Here is a 15,626-nt window from a genome sequence, read left to right as displayed (position 1 = left end):
GAGCTTTGTAATGAAGGTGGGCAAACCTTCGATGCCAAAGTTCGGACTGAAGAGATGTGTCACAAGACATGACACCCAGCGGACTTCCACCGACTTGATATAATGAATCAACTCGAAACCCAAGAGTGAAGGCATCTTTAACATTATTTTTCCATATACGTACCTTGCCATCGTTGAAGGTTACCTTGTAGCCTTTGTCTTCCAATGCCAAGATGGACACCAGGTTATTTTTGAGGTCAGGTACATATAATACATCCTGTAAGTGGATCGTATTACCTTGATTCAATTTGAGAGAGACATTGCCTACACCTTTCATGGGATATTTCATATTATCTCCAAGGATAATTTCCAGGTTAGTTTCTTTCTCTATCAGATTATGGAGAACTTCTTTGTAACCAGTGAAGTGCCTTGAGACACACTATCAATGAGCCAAATTCCCATTGAGTCCGAAGGAACAGAGGTAGATAGAGCAGCTGGTAGATAATATTCATCCTGCTTATTTTCAACAATGTTGGATTCATACCTGGAATTTCTAGCTTTCTTGAATGATTGTCCTCTTCCTTGACTTCCAACACTCCTTTTACCTCTGCTATTAGATTTGTCATTCCTTTGATAGTCATGAGAGGGATTTTGATCATCGTCCTGGTGTGAGTCCTTTCTATCAGGGCACTCCCTCGCATAGTGACCTGCTTTATCACAAATGTAACATCGTCCTTTTCTTCCACCCTTAGGTCCAACCTTTCTTTTTGATTTAGTCCCGGAATTATTTCTTTTCTTAGCATGAGAAGAAAAGGCAACAGGAGGACCTTTAGGCATGGGCATTTCTTGCTCTTCTACCCTTGTTTCTTCTTGAATGCATCTAGCCATTAATTCCTCGAAACCAAGAATTACATTTTTGTTCAGAAGAGTAGTCTTGAACACGTACCATTCGGATGGTAATCCTCCAAGAGTTGTGAGTGCCATTTCCCTATCAGTAATAGTTTCCCCAATAGATAGGAGATCATTCCTGATTTCAATGATCCTTAAGAAGTATGCTTGCATACTCTCATCTTTACCCTTCTTAATTTCCTTAAGCTTATTTCTAAAACAAAACTTGATTTGCATCATTAACTTTAAATAAACTCACCAGTCTATCGTAGATTTCCTTGAAGGTGTTCAGGTCGGAGATGTAGGCCACCAAGCACTTGTCGATAGAGTCCCGAATGATCTTCTTTGTTTTGACTTCTCCGGTTTTCCATTTGTTCCTGGCAGCAACAGATGCATTTGATGGAGGCTCAACAATATTGCCTCTCACATGGTCCAATACTCCTTGATCTTCTAAGGTTAGATCGATAGACATCTTCCATCCGTGATAGTCAGCTTTCTCACGGAGCTTGTCCTCGGCATGAAAGAGTGATGAGGACCCCATAGTTATTTTAGGATAGCCTTGGCAATCTTCTCTTCGGTGGTTGCTCTTGCTCTTGCTCGGGCTTTGTCTTCATCTCGGCTCTGATACCATGTTAAGTTATGGTATGTTCTATGCTTATAACAGTTTACTTATCTTTTTTATTATTATCCACAAATTAGCAATCACATGTACATAAAGTAAAGTGTAGATAGAACATTAAACGATCGACAGAAAACAAGCCAAGACAAGAGACACAAGATGTGGCAGCTAGCCAGGGACAAACCCCAAGTTGGGGAAACCCTTTGATCAAATCTTCCTTTATCTTCAATAATCCAGCAAAGAGAAATAGTACATAAATCTGATTTACATCAGCAACAACAAACCCTAGATCAGCCAAACTAGGGCAGACAATATCTTATAAATCGACCGTCGGATCGATTTGATTCCACCACAAAAAATGCGGCCTTCAGAGGAGATCCAGATGGATCTACAACGCAGTTCTGAGGAGGGATTCTTCTGGTCAACGCTGGTCAAACTTTGGTTCTGCAGTTGTAGCCCTAAATTATGCACCTTCCTTCCACATGTGTGAGAGAGAGTCTCTTTTCTGCGCAGTAGAGAAGAGCCTCTTTTCTGCGTAGGAGAGAGATGTGACGAGATGAGTGAGAGCAAATGAGGAAAAATCCTCCTGTATTTATATACAACTGTTGATGTTTGAAAAGATGCGAGTGTTGGGCTTCTGAGCCCACATGAGTCGTAGGTCGGCTTGATAATTATTCAATAATCAAAATAAATTCATATCTCCATAAATACTTATTGGAATCGGATGATCTTTAGATCAATCCTACACCTCTCGACGAGAGGAATCTAATAAAAATATTATCAACCATGAATAAGATGACCCACATGGAGTTTGGCCCTAGTTGCCAATTTTAACAATTCTCATAAACCTGGAACTCAAAAACTACCAGTAACTTGACCGAATCAAGTTTATGTAAACCACGCTAACAATAAGTTTGATCACTCCCGATGCTTGATAGATCCAGATTTAAGATAAATCTAGGTGTCCAACTAAGAAAGATTATGATATTCTCCAGGGTTCAAGGCCATTCAATAACAAGCTCAAAGCCATTAAGATACTTAATATGAGCTCAACATATCGCTTTCAAAAACTAAACTCAAGTGAAGAGGATAACAATCATTCTTTCTAACCACCAAAATAAACCCAATTAATATATATGCATATAACATTATGTTATATTGTGGTAACTTCTCCTCCTTGCTTAATTATAAAATAGTAAATTGATTGTAAAGCACCTCATACCATTATTAAACATATAAAATCCACTTCAAGTGCATATTAATGAATACTTAATAACATATGGTTTATCACTCTAAGGATTATAAATTTAAATACTTCAATTTATCACTCTAAGAATTATTAACACTCAAAATACATTTACTAACCTTACACATTACATTAATTAAGAACATAACTATATATAACATAAATAAAAAATATACACATATATAATTTTAAGGGGTGAACTAGACCGGTAAAGTAAATTTGTTGCAGAACACCGTGCAATCCACAGGATGTTAGGAAGAAAAAGGGAAAGCCGCGAAGTTTTGCACGAGAGCGATGCTCACTCGGTATAATTGAGTCGATCAAAGTCCATTAAATTAGAATTTACCTGCAACGGAGGAAAGGGCAGGCGTCGAGTTCATTCTCTAGGCAGCGAAAATGCAGTTTTTTGGAGGATCAGACGTGGCATCTGCAACAAACTTACCCAATAGAATGAGGTGCATGTACATATTCAACAGGAATGGGATCTGCCTTTATTACAGGGAATGGCATCGTCCTCTCACCACTCTCAGCCCTCAACAGGACCAGAAGCTCATGTTCGGACTTCTCTTCTCCCTCAAATCATTTACTGCCAAAATGGATCCTACCAGGTCTGTTCACACCACGAGATGCCAAAATCTCTTTTTGTATCAAGTGTTTACTAATGTAGGGCTTGAATTTGAATTTTGCACTTCAATTTTTCTTGCAACAAACCGAATTATGTAGATTTATGTTAAACTGAACATATGAACCCTTCAAGGTCTTCTCTTGTTTCATTTACAACAAGGCTACCCATATTCACAATCTCATTATGTATAACTGGGAGACCAAGGGACTCGATCTTGTAACCACTGGGGTACAAATGTTGATCTGTATTGTTAAGATCAGACACTTTTTATCCCCATGATGAACAGAGAGTTTCAAGTCATGGATGGAACATGTTGGTACGAGTTGTAGCTCATCAATGCTTGTGAAACTCGTGTTTTCTGTCGAGATGTTGAATCCCTTGCTCTTGGTGCGCGGGCGCATTTGTTGTTCTTTTGATTTTTGTAGCGTGGGATTTTCCCATAGTCCTTGTTGTTCTCGTGTTGTAGTTTTTTTCTGTTTCATGATGTACTTGCGTGTTCTATGAAACAATATATGCCGCATTTCTGAAGGAAACAATGGAGGTTCTCTTGAGATCAGAGGCGAAACAGACATGCCTGCTCTACTTGCCTATCTAGAGAGGGGCATATATTATCTATGTGCCCTCTCTTTGGCTTTCATGATGTATACATGTGACGTGCTGTAATAGTTTTCAGTAATGCAATGTCTCAGGAATTAAAAAAAACTTGTATAGCCTAAGTACATGTTTTGCACGCTCCTGCAAGGGGGCTGTTGATTAGCAGAGCTGTCATGGTTGTTAAGTCAAGCTGGGTGGTACATGTCTCAACATGAAGTATATGGAAGTGCTGCCATTTGAAAAGGTGGTTAATGTCCACACTTAGTCAGGGGGCTGTTGATTAGCAGAGCTGTCATGGTTGTTATGTCAAGCTGGGTGGTACATGTCTCAACGTGAAGTATATGGAAGTGCTGCCATTTGAAAAGGTGGTTAATGTCCACACTTAGTCATAGGAAGCTTTCTCAAGTTTCCTTTTAATCCCGCTTCCAATGTTTTTCCGTACAGATCATTACTATGCACACATGCCAACTCCACTGTAGCTCACCTCCCCTGCTTATGTACAATGTCATTAGTATGGTAAATGAGGTATTAATTAGTACCGGAAGCTGCTGGAAAATGCTTGGCCAAGGCACCATAAGCAGTCTTCAATATACAGTTTAAGTGGTGATGGCAACTGCTATTAAAAGGTAAACAGAATGAGATCGAAGGCTTTGGAAACTAATAAATGCACTGAAGTAGTGAGAAGTTGCCTTTATGATGTACCTTGATTGTCAATCAATCAATATTGTGTTTTGCACCCTGTTATGTGACAAGCATAGGAAGCCGTGGAAGGAATTCCAAAATGTGAAAAATTTGTAGCAGTCGCGACTTGCCACAAGTCACCGGTAGAATCCAACACTAATAATCACCCATTAGGCTGCTAGCTTAAAGGAATCCATGCAGATGCACAGGTAAGGTTGTTATTTGTAAGAGAAAAATGTTGTTATGGTATGTAGCCCATTATTGGTCGAGGGAACACTAAAGGGACCAGACCAAAGTTTGAAAGCCAGAATTGAACTTGGAAACGGCCCAAGATCAGACTGTACATTGGCTGATGACTGGTTTACTGGTTTACTAAAAAATAGATAAAATACTAAACTTTTAATTAAAAAATATATTTTTAAAATTCCAAACTATGATTCCAAACCGTTAGAGACAAATTATGCCAAATATGCTGATGTAATATGTATATACCTTTATAAGGGTGAATATAGCAAACTGGCACTGAGTGCAATACTCATTCGAAACAAAATACGTAAACAACAAGGCTCTAAATGGCCTCTAGGGTCCAAAAACCAACATGCTATAAATTACTAACCTACTAAATAATATGGAGTGTTCCCTAGTAAGGAATTCTAGGGATACTTTGCTAGGTCTTCTTCATATCATTTCAGGCCTTTGAGGTTCAAATAAATGTTATACCAAGAGATGGTTTATTGATTAAGCATCTACCACATGATCAATTGCATCTAACCCTAAACATTAGATTGATAAAGCATCTACCACACGGTCATCTATGTCTAATCCTAAACAGTAGATTTTCATTTTAGTTTACTTCGTTAACATTGAAATTATTCTGGTTATATGGTATTGTACAACCCTTAAGCTTTAAGTAAACTTTCCTGTTTGGTATAGTTACCCACAGTATTGTTGGGTAATGTCTAGGATGTTCTGAAAGCACCTTGAAGGCCCGAGATGCCCATGTAGACTTTCATTACAGGGACTTTACCATGGAAGATGTTTATAACTTCGTCTAGCCCTGTTATGGAGGTTCTATGGGATTAGAAGTTGGAACTGCATACCCAAGGGGCTGTCTATACAGGGTTTTCACTGAAATTTTGGCACACCATTGTGATCCTTCCTCTGAAATCTAGATTTGACATTAAAGCTACAGAAGCAACTATCCAGGATTGTCTTTTTTTAAATGATTATAACGATATGCCAGAAGCTGGAAGACATTTCAGGCCAGATATTTTGAGTAGATTATGATTATTTTCTGATATGTGGAGCCTTGATTGTGTGTTTGCTGGAATTATCTTTCCGAAGGAGCCAGAGCTTGATCCTCAGCTTGAAGCCCTTGTTCGAAGGCATTGTAGGAGAACTTGGTCAAAATTTATTAATGGTGCTCAGCATCTAGTATCTCCAGAAGCTGTTGATTCTCTGGATAAGCTTCTTCACTATGATCATCAAGACAGGCTTACTGCATGAGAAGCAATGGCACACCCTTACTAAAATCAAGTGAGAGCTGTAGCAAGCAGTTAACCGGCACAAAGCAGTTAACCTAAATGATAGAATCACAATGGCAGGGCTTTGGTTGCTATGAACTATCATGGATTATAAGTAAATAATAGTCATAAAAATCAGAATGCAGCACTGAGGCACTTCGGACCTGTAATAGCCTTTCAAGTTTCAACCCAGCAATTCAGAGCATCTGTATTGTCTTAGAATGCAATCTACATGTATACATACATATAATCCGATTTGGAACACAATATTGCTCAGCCGGCCCTCAAATTTAATTCAAGCCGACTTTAGACAGAGTCCTAAAGAACAAGTTCCATCTATATTTGGCTTGAAGTTAAATTGAATGTCACAAAGAAGTTGAGTTGAAAGTAGACATATAATTTAGGCCTAGGCTGACCTATACCCCTTGATATGAATGTAAGGAGACCTGACATGAACTGTAGGCCTGATGTGAGCCTACTTGTGCATGCTTGGTTTAGTTTGGTGGTTTGCTCACTTTCCATTTGGACAGAATTCAACACTTCCTGAGCCTTTGAAGGTCGGAAATCCCCCTTGGAAGCCCATGTCCACGTGTTGAAGATTTGGAGTTATTATTTCTGAGCTACATTGAGGGGGTTTTGGGGCTGAGTTGTCACCTTGAAGCCCCATGTTCCCATGCTTGAGACATTACTTGTAGAAGTATGGGGCTTGTGTGCCCACTTTGGAGATTGCTTGGAAGATTGTAAGTGATTGAAGGGGCTTTGGAGGCTGGGCGCGGTCACTTTGAAGGGCATTGGGAGGCTGGGTGCTGCACCAAAACCCCCTTTTTGCCTTCATTCCTGGAAATGGGTCATTTTTGAGGTGCCATGAAGAGCTCTTCAGTGCTTCAGATCTATTTTGTACATGTGGCATGAATAACCCACATTGTAACACACCCCATTTATTAAAAGCTAAAAAATTTAAATTTTAAATACAACCAAAATTAAGATAATGGAAGACAGTAAACAAAAGTTGATTTTTAAATTCTTTTTTTGGATCTCATTTTTCTATTTTAGTCCCAACCCTTTAGGTTATCTTCATAAATGGAAATCTAAACATCCTCTTCCTCTAGTGATGTCAAGTCTCTTTTCTGAGGGCACCATCATTTTCTACTTGTCGACAACTTTCCAACAATATAAACTTCATCAAATTCTAAGCTCTGGACACAAAGTTATGGCCCTTTGAAGATTTACCTGTGAAATTTCCACGATTGCAATAATTGGAATTTAATCTTCTATCTACTTGATTGTTTGTCTTTTGAATTATTAATTCGACAAATAACGATTAAATCACTATTGCAATCTTCATAAACAAAATACATTGCAGAAGATAAAATACAGAACTAAGAAAATAATGCACACACACAATAATTTGACACTGTTATTTTTGGACAATAGTCCTTGGAAAAACCTCGAAGGGAAACTAGTGTAGCAAATGAATGTTTTATTGTTATTCAACAATTTAGGAGAAATTATAACGGGTTTCCTTTCAATAGCAAACCTCCGAAAATATATTGATCTCCATTGGCAAAATAATTTGGAGACTAACTATCTTCCTTTGCTACTCGATCTGACACTCTCCAGGCAATTCACACTCTCCCAGGCTATTCGCACTACTTCTCTTTGGAAATTCGTTTAGACTTGGAATCTCCCTCCTGTAAGTTGTCCTGCCTCCTGGACTGCTCTAGGCCCACTTGCTTTGAGTTCAGATGATAGATTCAGCCTCTAGCTCACTGAACGAGCTCCTTTTCCACTCGCATTGGCAACTGGCTACTCGCATTGGCTGAATACAATCTCCTTTGCAGATAATTCATCCTCCTCTTCTTGTCTCCCAAACAGTGGAAAATATCGAGGAAATCTCCTCCAAAATCTTACTCCCAAATCTTTGCTGAACCCCTACTACTGATGCTTCCCTAGCTTCAATTGTGCCCTTGTCGAATACCTGTAATTGGGTAGTCGAACTGCTTGACTCACAACTGATTTGATGCCTTCTCCAAACCCTTCGACCTGCTTTTATAATCTCTTGTTGGAGTCTCAATGGCCACAGTCACATCCAAACTGATGGCTGAGATCATATTGATTTAGTCATTAACTTTTTCGAAAGTCTTTAAAGCAAAATTTAACTTCCCTAATTAATTCACTTTAATTAACCAATTTCCTAAGTTAGACTTAGGAAATATTTAATTATTGGCTAATTAATTTAATTAAGGTGTCTCCAAGTCTTTTCTTGCGAAACCTTTTTTGGGTTTTGGAGATCTCGTGTTCCTTAGCCTCTTAGACATCATAGAGACTAGAACACTTGTCTGCTGCTACCATAATAAAAAACTAACACTCCCTCTTAGCGAGGAAGGTGTTCTCCACTACTCCCAACGAGTGTTTTAAAATTCGGCCGGATCGAATCGGATTCGGCCGAGTCGACCTAGCCGGACCCCTGGTCGGACCGACTCAGTAGAAAAATCGGTTTGGTGGCTGGTTTGTTACCGAACCGGTCGAAGTGAGCTGACCGAGCTGGACACTTGACCACTTGGTTAAGGTGTTGCGGTTGGTGGATAGGGAAAGATTGGCTATGGGCTTCATTTATGAGGCTATGGATCAAGCAAAGGAGCAAATAAAGGCATCATACAAGGATAGAGTGGCTAAGTATGGGCCCATTTGGGAAATCATTGATCAAAGATGGAACAATCAACTCCATCGCCCTATACATGCAGTTGGGTTTTTACTGAACCAAGATATCATTATAAAGCTCTGGAGGCAAAAGCTTCATTGGGGAGGTTAGTAGTAGCTAGTAGTATTGGTGCCTAGTGATGTTTTACAATTTGCGTTTGTTGTAGAGGCCATTTAGAGCCTCCTTGGTTATGTCTTTTTGTTTTGATCTCTATATCATGTATGTATTGAACAGTGCACTGGGTGCCATTTTGATATAATGGATATATTCATGAGCCTACTTTGATCATATGCTGTTTTCTCTCTATATTCTAATGCATTGTATTTGGAAACATGAATGAAATCTTTAAAATCATGTTTTTTCATAAAAAAATAAATATTTAATGTATTTTTTTACAACGACCGAGTCATTGAAATCAAAACGGTTGAGTCGATATGGAGTCGAAGTCAGAGTCGACCCTCGGCTGGTTCTGAACCCGAGTCGGAGTTTTAAAACCTTGCTCCCAACTGCTCACTAAAGTAGACAAACTTTGCCCTACCCAAGGCTTTTGTGAGTATATCAACTACCTGTTGATTTGTGGGAACATGCTATAGCCGAACTGATCCACGCAACCCACAATCCCTGATTCACTTGCTACACGTTGTAACTGAACCATCATGTGCTTCCACTGCGCTACTCTGATCTCACATTGCTGATGCCCATGCCCTACCTCTGCGCTTTTGCTATCATTGCAACTGTGTGCACTAAACTCTCATTGATTTACTGAGAAACTGCAACTGTCTCTTGAGAATCTGACTGTGCCTTGCCGACTTTGCACTGTCCCTCAAGCATCTGACTGCTCCTTGCAGACCTTTCGATCTTCCTACTACTTTAACTCTTGGGCTTCCGTAGCAAAGGTAATGATCCAACTAAGGAACACACAACAACTGGATCTGATCTACTGATCAAGCCCTCCTTGGTTAGGTCTAGATCTCCTCGCTACTCCTCCCTACGACCCTGCCCACTCTTACATACTGGAGTGTCATACTCCTCCTGCTGGAGTTACTGCTACTATCAATGCGAATTCATCTTCCATTTTGGAAGACAGTTCCTCGATCTCTGCTGAAGCTGTTGTCTACTTCCCCTTCTTGTCCTTCTTCCTCTTTAGATACTGGCTGACATAGTGACCAAGCTCACCACATCTGAAGCACTTGACCTTCGATAGATCTTTCTTCTTCTTTTCTCCCTTTGAGTCTTGTCCTTGGTTGGGAACCTTCTTCGCTTTTCTCTTCCATGCAAGAGCAACGTTCTCCTTCTCCTTCTCTACCTTCAGTCCCTTGCCACTGCTATTGGTAGTGCCATTGACGAGGCTGATCCTCAACTCCTCCTGAGTGAAGTCACTCCATAGGCATTCCCAATCTGGAAGCTTGTCACGCCTAGAGATCACCTGGACGAACATACACCATTCCTTGGTAATCCGTTGAGAGCTATTTGCACAAGCTTGTCATTTGCTGACTTCTCTCCAACTGTTGCAAGTTCATCTCTGACTGACTGAATCCTGGCAAGATAGGATGTTATGTTCTCGCCCTTCTGCATCTTGACCATCCTCAACTTCTCCTTGAGTATCATCTTCCGGTTCTTGGAAGGATCCTGGTACAACTTGACTATGGCGTCCTACATCTCCTTGGCACAACTATCATTGCTGTAGAGAAATCCTTCAGACCGTGCTCATCTAATAGAAACAACATCTTGGCCTTCCAGTTGCCGTTGGAGGCTCCATCCAACGTGTCCTGATCTCTCAATCTCGTTGCGACCATCTCTTGAAAATATTGTGGAACTCAATAAACTAGAGAAATCTCACTCCTCCAACTGTCAAGTGGATCTAGAAACACTGATTTTCCTCCGCAAAAACCTACTTGGCCTCCTTTTGCAGACTTGCACCTTCTGCCTGCAACTCGCACTAGATCCTGCAACTCGGACTAGATCCTGCAACTCGCACTGGTAATTGTGAAATGCTTTTGGAAATTCTTTTCGGCAAATACACTGCCTCCCTCTGTCCTCGAAAGCTACTTGCACCTCCGTCCTGTACCGGAAATGGAATTACTACTTCAGATATGTGAAGTGGGAGCACTGGCTATTTGTTCTGCTTGCTTTGGCCCTCCCTTGTAGAATGAATTCGACCATCTCTGACTCTGAGAATATTGAAGAAATGAAACCCCTGTGTGCTTTCTCTTCCTTGCCCTGCGCTGATCTGTCACTGCAAAACCTTTATGTTGCAAATCTCTGGGCTAGATTTGCTCTGCAAAATTCTGATTTGCCTTTGGAAACCCTTTTCGGCAACTCATTGCTGCTGCCACTGAGACAATTCTTTTCCTCTTGATCACCTCCCTGGACTGGAAATCAAACCTCTGTCTCAGCAATTTATACTGCTTGGCTAATTTGCACATCTGGCTTACTATGCTTCAGATCTCCCTTGAATTGCACAACCTTCGCTCTAGAGCCTCTTTGATCCGATTTGCTTTGACACCATGTGAAATTTCCACGATTGCAAAAAATGGAATTTAATCTTCTATATATTGATTGGATATTATTTGTCTTTTGAATTATTAATTCAACAAATAACAATTAAATCACTATTGCAATATTCACAAATAAAATACATTGTAGAAGATAAAATACAGAACTGAGAAAATAATGCACACAAAATAATTTGACACTATTATTTTTGGACAATAGTCCTTGGAAAACCCCGAAGGGAAAACCAGTGCAGCAAATGAGGGTTTTATTGTTTTTCAATAATTTAGGAGAAATTACAACTCATTTCCTTTCATTGGTAAACCTTTGGCAATATACTGATCTCCACTGGCAAAATAATCTGGAGACTAACTGTTTCCCTTTGCTACTCGATCTAGCTCTCTCTAGGCAACTCACACTCTCTCAGGCTATGCGCATTGCCTCTGGGAAATACGCATTGTTGCTCTTCAGAAATTTGTTCAACGTCATAATCTCCCTCTTGCAAGTCATCTTGCCTCCTGGACTGCTTCAGGCCAACTCGCTCTACCTTTGGATGATAGATCCGACCCTTGGCTCACTTAACGAGCTTCTCTACCACTCGCATTGTCAATTGGCTACTCGCACTCGCTGAATAATTTCTCCTCTGCAGATAATTCGACCTTCTCTTGTTGTCTCCTAGACATTGGAAAATACAGAGGAAATCTCCTCCGGAATCATGCTCCCAAATCTATGTTGAACCGCTGCTACTGATGCTTCCCTAGCTTCAACTGCGCCCTTGCTAAATACCTGCAACTGGGTAGTCGAACTGCTTGACTCACCACTGCTTGGATGCCTTCTCCAAACCCTTTGACCTGCTCTTATAATATCTCGTTGGAGTCTCAACAACCACAATCACATCTCAACCGATGGCTAAGATCATCTTGACTTCGCTAATTAACTTTTCTGGAAGTCTCTAGAGAAAAAGCAAACTCGCCCAATTAATTCACTTTGATTAATAAATTTTCCTAAGTTAGACTTAGGAAATATTTAATTTTTGGTTAATTAATTTAATTAAGGTGTCTCCAAGTCTTTTCTTGCGAAACCTTTTTTGGGTTTTGGAGATCTTGCGTTCCTTAGCCTCTTAGACATCATAGAGACTAGAACGCCTAACATTACCTCTCTTAGAGCCATGTTATCGTCTGTACCATTGACATGTGGCAATCCTTTGGGTCACGACTCACCATCTATAACGCCATATTAGGTAACATATGGCAACCCCAGCCCACGTGTCACCATTGCAGAGGGCCATGTTTGTAGACAGACATGTCAACATACCTAGCTCACATTTGGATCTAGGAATTTCCATTAATTCCCTTTATTAAAATTTCTTGATCTTCGGTCTTCTGAATTTTCCATTTATGTGGATTTATCCAAAAAATCCAAAGCTTTCGGGTACATTTGGATCCAGGGAAAATGTTGGGGTCAACACCCAAATTTAGGAAAATCTTAAGTCTCAATTAGTTAAAAAGCAGGATTTTTGGATAAATCCATATCACAACCATTGTTTTAAGAACTGGCCGCAGTGTTGCGGGGGAGCGCCCCCCCCCTTCGAACCCGCTCCCGAAGCGCGCTCCGGGCGGGAGCGGCTCGGGAGCGCGCTCCCAAAATCGCTCCCGTAAAAAAATTTACGCTCCCTGGTTTGTTAGGGAGCGACTCAGGGAGCGATCGCTCCCGGAGCATTTTTTAGTGCCCGGGAGCGATTGGGGAGCGATCGCTCCCGGGCATTAAAAAACGCTCCGGGAGCGAATTGGGCCGGGCCGGGAGCGGTTCGGCGGAAAAAAAATTCGCCGGACTCGAAAAAATTAAAAATTTTAGATTTTTTTTTTTGTTTTATAAGGCCAATGGGCCAAAAAAACATTCATTATCACCTCATTGAGCAAGTTGGAGCTGGAGCAAGAGCATTGGAGCGAAGAGCAAGTGCTGAGGAGCGAGGAGCAACTGCCAAGGAGCGAGGAGCAAGCCTGCAGAGGTAAGTAACTTAGTAATCTAGTTAGTTTAGCTGGTTAGGTAGTTAATTTAGTTGATTTAATTTAGTTGTTTGAGTTTAACTGTTTAAAAATCATGTATTTAAATTAAATTAATAAATTAAATGAATTAATCCCAATAAACTAAATTAATTTGCAGATTCAAGACTCAAAACCCTACAAACATCAAACACCATGGACCTGGGGATATTTATTGGCATTTTCCTCTTCCTGGTCCCTTTTATGGTTATTATGGTGGTGGAGAGTAGGAAACGGAGGGGGCCTCAAACTGAAGAGGTGGATGAAGAAGCCGGAGGAAGTCAAATGGGTGAAAACCCCAGTGAGGAGGAGGTGGAGGAGGGTGAACATGACCCTCAAAAAACTAAACAAGACCAAACTCCATTGTGGAAATATGTTCACAGGGCTGAAACAGGGAGAGGGGGTGGAACCACTAAATTTCATTGCCCCCATTGCAACACTGATTACACAGGTTCATACACCCGTGCTAGAAGACACCTCTGCGGGAAAAGGCCATGGGATGGAGAGAAACAAATAGGAATCAAAACTTGTGCAGCGGTGTCAACAGCAGATAGAGCCAAATACATAAAGGAAGAGGAGGACGCCCAATACAGAACAAAAAGATCAAGGGGTTTCTTTGAACCAAGCTCACAATCACAAAGAACTCCTTCAGCATCCTCCCAAGGCAGTGGATATGGACATGGAGGCACAGGGTCATCATCTTTAAGGCGTAGAACCATATCAGATTTCCTTGATGAGGGGTGTAGGAATGATGTGGATTCAAAAGTTTACAGGTTCCTCTATGCATGTGGGATACCATTCAATGTTCTACGCTCACCTTATTGGCACGAAATGGTTTCTGCCATAAATGATGCCCCTAAAGGATACAAGAGCCCTGGGTATGACAAGGCAAGAACTGTTGGCCTTGATCATGAAAAAGCAAAAATATCACATTCTTTGAATAAAATGACAAGTTCTTGGACTGACAATGGGGTGTCCATTGTATTTGATGGATGGACAAATGTAAAAGGCAAGCCATTGATAAGTGTTCTTGCTGTGTCTGTTAGTGGTCCCGTCTTTCTAGCTGCACATGATTACTCAGACAAGTTCAAGACCGCTATCAACATTGCAGAAGCATTACTTGAAACAATTGAGCGTATTGGCCCATACAATGTCATCCAAGTCATCACTGATAATGCTCCTAATTGTAAGGCAGCGGGAGCAATTATTGAGGATAAATACTCGAACATATTTTGGTCTGGATGTTTGGTTCACACATTGAACCTTCTGTTGCATGATATTGTCAAAAACAAAAATGAACAATACCAATGGATTGGTGATTTGTACAAGAAAGGAAAACAAATGATAAAATTTATTACAAATCATAGCAATACCCATGGCCTTTTCCGCAGTCACTCGAGATTGGAGTTGCTGAAGATTGCGAGGACTAGATTTGGTAGCTATTACCTCACCTTCAGGCGCCTTTTGAAGGTAAGAGAGGCATTAGCTAGCATGGTATCAAGTCCACATTGGTAGGTGTTAAAGGAAAGGGCTACAAATGTAGCTGACATGGCAGGTTTTGAAACGGTGGAGGAGGCTGCTCTTGATGGGCAGTTTTGGACAACTGTGAGGCAGGTATTGGATTTCACCAAGCCAATTTATCACATGATTCGGTTTGCAGATACAGACAAACCAATGATTGGCGAGGTGTATGAGCAAATGGATACCATGTTGGGGGAAATAAAAGACATTGTTCATAATAAAGATCCCAACTTGTACAAACTGATTCATGATTGTGTGTGTGAACGGTGGAATAGGCTTAACCTTCCACTACATTGCTTGGCGTATATCCTTACGCCAAAGTACTACTCTACATCTTGGTTGGGCCAACCTGCAGCAGGGGGTGGGGTTAGGACCAAACCCCATTTAGATCAAGAGGTAACTAAAGGATATCTGGAAGCATTAGAAAAGTTGGTGCCTGACAGGGAGGAATGTGCAGCTGTGCGCCTTGAAATAGGAAGATACTTCAGTGGCACTGGTTTGTATGGTAACTTCCATGCAATGGACGACAAAGATAAATTTGATTCTCTCACATGGTGGGAAACATATGGCGGCTACGGACTTTTGCCAAAATTGGCAAAAAAAGTTCTTTCACAAGTTGTAAATTCTTCTTCTGCAGAGAGGTGTTGGAGCACCTACAGTTATATACATAATGTGAAAAGAAACAGACTCAACGAAAACCGAGCAGAAAGCTTG

At 40.7% G+C, this 15,626-nt stretch overlaps 1 protein-coding gene across 2 annotated transcripts in view; it reads left to right on the top strand.

Moving 5' to 3' along the window:
• Positions 1–2,948: 2,948 nt before the first annotated feature.
• LOC149170594 (uncharacterized) overlaps positions 2,949–15,626 on the top strand; it is a 113,909-nt gene continuing 101,231 nt past the window's right edge. The window contains exon 1 of one of the 2 annotated variants that reach the window (XM_089423928.1): positions 2,949–3,340. In XM_089423928.1, the coding sequence (XP_089280054.1) occupies positions 3,129–3,340 (212 nt within the window). In that variant the 5' untranslated portion in view covers positions 2,949–3,128. The remainder of the gene's footprint in view (positions 3,341–15,626) is intronic. The other variant, XM_089423927.1, reaches the window with a different exon arrangement.

This window comes from Pinus tabuliformis, chromosome 4_2, assembly GCF_031772625.1.
Source record: "Pinus tabuliformis cultivar Carrire ecotype Pingquan chromosome 4_2, CPIR1, whole genome shotgun sequence".
Lineage (NCBI taxonomy): Eukaryota > Viridiplantae > Streptophyta > Pinopsida > Pinales > Pinaceae > Pinus > Pinus tabuliformis.
The sequence above is the reverse complement of the archived record's forward strand: the minus strand, read 5'-3'. Positions and strand labels throughout refer to the sequence as shown.